This window comes from Colossoma macropomum, unplaced genomic scaffold (genome assembly GCF_904425465.1).
Source record: "Colossoma macropomum unplaced genomic scaffold, Colossoma_macropomum, whole genome shotgun sequence".
NCBI classification, from domain to species: domain Eukaryota; kingdom Metazoa; phylum Chordata; class Actinopteri; order Characiformes; family Serrasalmidae; genus Colossoma; species Colossoma macropomum.
In genome coordinates this window covers 28305171-28312325 of record NW_023494796.1, presented here as the reverse complement: position 1 = coordinate 28312325, position 7155 = coordinate 28305171, and the positions used below count along the sequence as shown (strand labels likewise).

At 39.6% G+C, this 7155-nt stretch overlaps 1 protein-coding gene across 1 annotated transcript; it reads left to right on the top strand.

The window, feature by feature from the left end:
* Positions 1-2481: 2481 nt before the first annotated feature.
* wu:fd46g04 (endonuclease domain-containing 1 protein) lies at positions 2482-4936 on the top strand. The gene is made up of 2 exons (XM_036583241.1): positions 2482-2836; positions 3932-4936. The coding sequence occupies exons 1-2, from the start codon at positions 2537-2539 to the stop codon at positions 4436-4438; spliced, it is 807 nt and encodes a 268-aa protein (XP_036439134.1). The 5' UTR covers positions 2482-2536; the 3' UTR covers positions 4439-4936.
* Positions 4937-7155: the final 2219 nt, after the last annotated feature.

The window sequence follows — 7155 nt, the reverse complement described above, 5'->3', positions numbered from 1 at the left end:
TTACCATTTGCCATTTCAATTAAATACACTTTGTGTGTCTCAATAAGTATTTAACCCCTTAAAATCACAGGATTATTACAGATTAAGTCTTATTATTCAGTACAAGGACTTCAATGCAGATTGGCTGAGCTATTCTTAGGTTATAGATGTGTGTAATAAAATGTTGGGCCTACAATTTAAGTTACAATTTAAGGATCTACATAGTTTAAAAATGTAACAGTACTTGTTGATGTGGTGGGTGTTCTGTGGAAATAACAGTAGTAACATCACCCTTTTTGTCTTTAGTTCACATCAGGAAGGGAGTGGTGGGCAATACTGCTGACCTCCACCCTGCAAACTGGGGTTTGACTCCTAAGAACTCCTTGGGCAAGACTCCAAACTCTGGATTCTGGATAAGAGTGTCTGCTAAATGGTATAAATGTAGGCTAAATGTCTCTGTTCAGAAAGCAGGTCTAGTTTTAAATACAGAGCACAAGAGATGTTTCAAAATGTTCTACCGCACATTGAAGTTGCACAATTCCACCAGAGAGGTCTCCAAATCCCCAGAAATGTAGGTGATGACAAAAGCAGTTGTTGAAAACTCTTTTTTACAGCATATAAAACACTTGATCTCCCATTATGCAGTGTATAGCGCCCTCTAAAGGTAAGACGTGACATTATGAAATACAGTACACACAAAACAGGGCGTTAAATGGATCCTACATGCATTATGCAGAATCCTCCACCATGTATATTAAGAGTGGCCATTCACATCTATGTAGTCAGTATTTAATCTGTCCACTCTACGTTAATGGACCCTACACTGTTAGAAATAAAGGGTCTGTGCAGATTTTTGTTCAAGGTACAAATAATGCAAATCTTTCCTCAAAGGTACAACAGTGGTTTTAAGGTCCAGTTGTGAACTTTAACTAAGTTTTTCCAGGTGAAAAGTTAATATTTGTATCTTTTCATAACCAAATGTTTTAAAACAGAACAGTAAAATAAAAGCCTGGAGGCGAGACGGGGTGTGTGGAGTCAGTACAGCTTAGAAAATATCATTTCAGTGGATTATGGTCCAGTTATGTTCCCTGACTAAAGGTACTGAGATGTGATGAGTGGTACTGCCACAGTGACCATTTTGTACATTAATTTCTTAGTGTACAGCCACTTTCAATCTTCCGTCTTCCATTCTTGCAACCCTAATGAGTTATGGCTGATTCCTCCCAACAAAAGCTGCTCCCAAAGCTGGTGGAGGATGAATAAGAATCTTTATTCCACATCAAGATAAAGACACCAAGCACACTGCTGAGATCATGCTGTGCTTTTCAAACACAGAATCTGCTGGTGTGAACAATGGACTGACCACCCCAGAGTCCAGACATAGCATCACTGAATGTGTTGGATTGTGTGTCAGAAATTACACCCAACTTCTAAGACTGAACTTTGGAGGTATGGAAAAATATCAGCAAATTTCTTTGAAAAACTGAAAGTGAAGAATGTATGAAGTTAAACGATTAAGTGTGGACTCATGAATTACTTTACAAATTTTTATTACATTTACTTGTTGAGGCTTATTTGTTATTTTCTGTTAAATATGTACAAAAATGAATTTGTACTTGACCTTTTTGACTGAAAATGAAATAAATGGTATATAAATGGTAATAACTGTATCTGCGTTATATGGGGATCCATTCTCAAAAGGAATTGCCAGGATCTGAAATATCGATTCCTCAGTATTGATCCGCTCACACCTTTTTGGTGTGCAAACAATCTACGCTAGTTTAGTAAATGTGTTATTAATGTTGGCCATCGCCCAGCAGGCGAGGTAATAGTGAGCTAGTGTCTTGCTATGCGTTCTGCAAGATAAATGAATGACTTTTATAACCATTGGTCGATCAGTGTTCATCACAGCAGCATGTTACCATGTTTTTCTGGTTAGCGCCTCAAGCCCTAGGTTTATTATTCATACATTATACTACTATAAATTGCACATTCTGCAGTTATGAGAATGAGGAACTGAACTGTTAAGGTGTTAATCGATACCAAAGACAGACCTAAGTGACAGTCGCCAAAGTACAGATTAGAACGCATTTCTTCCTTCAACGTTCCTCAGTTTCTGGAAGGATACAAACTACACAACTGTAACATTACAGACCATATAAGCCACAAAACTGACCAATGCAAAGGACCAGTTTTAGTCAGTCGCTTGCATGTCAGTGATAGGAAGGTGGCAATTTCATGGATCAGTTGCCTAGTTAATGGAAATCTCAGGTCACTGCAAATGGGCGAAGTGTACAGCTCCAAAAACTCAAGCGAAGTGTGCTGTATTCTGTGGCTCGTGTACTCGGCTGAACTTTAAATATATCGATATTACCAAGCTGTGCCTTTCCCATGCAAATTTGAGGCCGCAGTGCTTGGTGGTCAATAAATAACATGATGGATAAAAATAGCTTTGGGTTCTGCTGTGTAGGCGCACCTGCGTGTGTATCTGGAGTATTTAAGACGCTAACAAAGCAGACTCCTGTGTTTCCCTGTCTGTATCACAGTAACAGGCACAATGCCATACGGCTCTTTCGTGCTCCTCGTTCTACTTCCTGCTGTCTCTCTAGCCGAGGTCACCTCTTTCACGCGATGCCCTCAGTTCTTTGTCGGAGGAATTTCTCCGACAGTTCTGACAGATAAAACAGACAATAATCGCTACGAGCAGATCTGTCAGTGCCTTCTGGACCAGAACCAGAAGCCGGAATACTTCTACGCCACACTGTACGACACCAGGAACAAGATTCCCGTCTACTCGGCCTATGAATTCCGTCGTGCTGACGTGGAGAGAGACGATCGCTGGTATGTGGAGCCACAGGTAAGAGTATCACCAGAAAACTCAAGCTGGCTTCAAGATCACATCTCATGAATAATATGGCCAGAATGTGACCATAAACATATGCTTTTATGTAATAGCCCTGTAATAGCTTATGTTATTACACCTGGAAATAGCAAAGAATACCAAAGATTTGTATTGTGAAGGTTTTTAGGTTGGAAATTATGCTATAAGCTAGATACTATATTGACGCTGTCATGCAAAAACCTTAATAATTTTGCATAAATGATATAAGAAAATCTTGTTATATTAACTTCCATTAAAAGTTAATGTTTTTTCCTGTGCAACAATACAAAAATACACTGTTTTAGTGTTTGAATATTTCAAGAATTTTATTCCAAAAAGCTTTAAACCTAGTAAAATAATAAAAAAAATTGGATATAATAAGTTTTTGAAATTAATAACAAATATAATGGAAAACATTTTTATTTATCCAATGAAATTGGTGTCAATCATAATATAGCATTAATATTTCTTGTATATATAAAGCCCACTCTTAACAATGTGTATCGTGGAGTTCTTAAAAGTGGTCTATAATACATTTTGGAGTTAAGCCCTTCAGTTGCCCAAAGAACTGTGTTTACATTGACCTGCCACTTGATTAGATGCACTTACTTTGTTGGCAGTTCTTGTAGGTACACAGTTACAGAGATGATACACCTACACAGTGCACCTATATGGCAGGTGTTTCTGATAAAATGGCCCGTGAATATCAGCACAAGGTACTTATACTTTATAGACTTGCAACTGAGTGTAAATGAACCTCTTTTCTGATTGGCTGTGTTGTGTTGGGCCCCATCCAAAAACAGTCCAGGCAGAAACACTCCCACATGAATGGGTGGAGCTAAACATCTGTAGGCTAAATAGATGGATATATGTAAATATATTGGTTTTAGAGATAATATAAATACAACTAATATACAAAAATGAGCTTTGCTTCCATATATGGACCGTATGGACTGTCGAATGAACAATATGTTTTAAAATTTTTAAGTATATCAAACTCTTTAGTGTTTTTGTTTTAATTTACTGAAATAATATGGTAAAAACAGAAACACAATCTTTCTTTTCTTACAGCTGGACGGGGGAACCATGGAGTGCATGGGGTCCCTAAACAAGATCCCGTCAGCCAACCGAGGCCAGCGGCAGGCGCTGAACAAAGACTATGAAGGCTCTGGCTATGACAAGGGCCACCTTTTCCCTGTGTACCACACCCACACTGTGGACACCATGCTGGCCACCTCCACCCTGACGAACGCTGCTCCACAGGACCCCTCCTTCAACCGCGGACAGTGGAGACGCTACGAGGAAGATGTGGCCACGCTGCTGCAGCAGGAATGCGACGGAGCTTATGTCGTGACAGGCGTCATCCCTGGAAATCAGCAGATTGGGGATGGCGTAAGAGTGGCTCAGTATTACTGGAGCGCCTTCTGCTGTTCCGGAGGCAGTGGTGCTCTGCGCTCAGAGGGCTACATCGGCCCCGATAACAATGGCCGCGTGCAGAAGGTCGAAGTGAAGCAGCTGGAAGCCGTTCTGAGTGACCACTATGGCTCGGAGTTTAGCATCTTCCAGGGCACATGCTAATGCTAATACCTGTAATAAATATTTTCAGCATATTTTTGAAAATACTTTAATAAAGAAAATTGTAATAAATTGATATTCTTGCAGGAAGTACTCATACCATCCTATCCCTAATTACCACTGAGTTAAGACTCTAAATCAGACGTGTAAATGTAAACAGGAACCATTAAATGTAGAGGAAAATGCAGTGGGAATCTCTCAGGGCCTTGCAGGCCTGTGGTATATTCATTTCATTGTTGAATTTTGGTTTGGAAACAAAAGGGTTAAATTGACATGTCAGATTATCCATTAACATAATCAGGAACTGAGAGAAGAATCAACCAATCATGTTTTGAATTCTAATGGCTGGTTCCAACTTTGAGAGAAAACCATCACTCTAGGCCTTCTGGAAGTTCTAGATACGTCACTGACTCTGAATATGATTGGTAGCCTGACCAATACCTTCTTTATGTCTTAAAATGTCCGTCAAAAGTTTCTAATAAAACATGAAATGTCATTTTACAAGCCTCAAATGTCTTTTTGTTTAATTGAGAAGAGCCAAAGTGTTTTAACTTTAACTTTAGTGCTGACTAACTCAGTGCTAACACAGCACTAGAATCCCACAGGTGCACTAGCTGAATTAAGGAAAATGAACTCTGTGAGGCAAAGAAAAGAGAGTTAGAGTAAAAGATGGGCAAACAACTAAAGGACAGTAGTCAGGAATTAAGTAAACGTGTAGGTAAATGACCTCATCTAGTAGTAGCCTCAAAAAGTATTTGGACACTTTGGCCATTTGACCATTGGTAGACTTTGATGAGGTTCTTTAAAACATTTAACACATAATAGACACATTTTTGGCACAACATAAGACTGATGGTCGACTCTCTGTGTGGAGAAAGCCTGGAGAAAACCTCCAGCCAGACTGTACTGAGAGTACTGTACAGCAAAATGTCAATGTCTGGACCTTTTTTTTTTTGCAGTGTTGTCATTGATGTGTTTACTGACAAGATATTCAAATGATAACGACCCCTTTTCCAAGAATAGTCTCGGAATGGTCTATTTAAAAGCAGTGCCACTTAGTTTGACATTTTATTTCCTAACACCATAATAATAAGCTATTATGTTTTAAGTATGCCATATGTCCAAATACTTTTGGGAGACACTGTAAATCTGCCACTGAATAAAATGCAAAAACAGTACCGTAGCAATGCCCTTCCACATAACAATTTCAGGCTGGCATGTCTGCGATATTCATGATACTTTACTCTACTGCCCCCTACTGGGAAGAAACTACAATAGCAGCCTTGTTTTGTCCAAAGCACATGGAGCTGCTGGAATTGTGCCCTGATCTGTCCTTTCTGAACAGACCCTGACTCAGCATAGCTTTGCACACCTGCTTGGACTCTTGCTTCATCCCTGAAGATCTCCTAGCTATCACTCTGCAGAGAGTTTGCTAGACAGCTAATGCTAATGGTACTAGCACTCATGCTTGCCCGATCCCATTTTCATCTCCCAGCATCACACATTTACAGGTATGATCTTGGAACTGTAGGCTTATTTAATGTGAGTGTTTTGAAAACTAGCTTTTATGACATTTCCTTGATATCAATCCTGAGAACTTCATATAGGATGTAAATTAAACAATGTTTCTTCACTGTTGGTACCCATAAAAGAAGTAGAGCTCATCGGCCTCTTAAGTCCCAATTTAATGACTGATTATTACCTTCACATGCAAGAAACAGAGGAATACTCAGCACAGTGAGGCCTTTTTGGAGTTCTTCTCCAAAAGGCCCTGTTTCAGATTAAAATCACTGCGACAGAAAAAAATGGGGGCACGCCAGTGGAATAGCTAGAATTTAATTTTAAAGGAGGCCTGATTACAGGTGGCAGGGCCAGTTCACTAATATTAAGGCCCAAAGACCCCAAGAGACTGGCATAGTGAAGATGGCAACCACCTGTTAGAACTCTTTATTAAAGCTAGAAACATTTTTTGAATATTAAAAACATCACATTATTCAAGTAGGAAGACATAGCCACCCTCAGGCCCCACTGTAGCTACACCCGTGAAGGTACGCCCTAGGAAAGCTAGTGGTAGCTGGCTATCTAGATACCTTACCTCAGCTTGGCTTCTTTTCTCTGGCTGAAAGGGGTAAAACTTGTCTCTGGTGTTCATTTCGTGCTGAATAAAACCAGAATCACTGTTTTCTTGATGATTTTGTTAGATGACTGAGATAAGAGTTACACTAAAACTAGTTTGTTTGTACTGATTAGCCTCTAGATCAGTGGCTAGGCTAGCAGTAAGGATTGGTTGACACCATAGGGATTCCCAGTGGTTGTATGATGTATATGCCTGCTGGGTACTGTGGTGGGAGAACATAGATGAACAAAAACATGAAAATTAGATCAAATTCATTTACACTGCTGCAGGATACACTACAGGATACTAAAAAATAACAGTAAATCTAGTTTTGGGCTGGAAAGCCCGTTTGAAGTGTTAATTCAAACTCACTCTCACACACTCACACGAGCGAAATGAAGACCATGGATCTGTATTTCTGTTTGTTAGTTTTCGTCATGTTCTTCTCTTCTTGCTTTTTCCAACATTGAACAAAAACAGTCAAACTGATGTTGGACATTTTCCAAACAGTGCTGCATTAAGACATTCTAGTTAGCATAGGCTTCTCCTTTCCAAGTCTTGTGGGGCCAGATGTTGTCTCGTATGGGAACGACCATGAGAAATC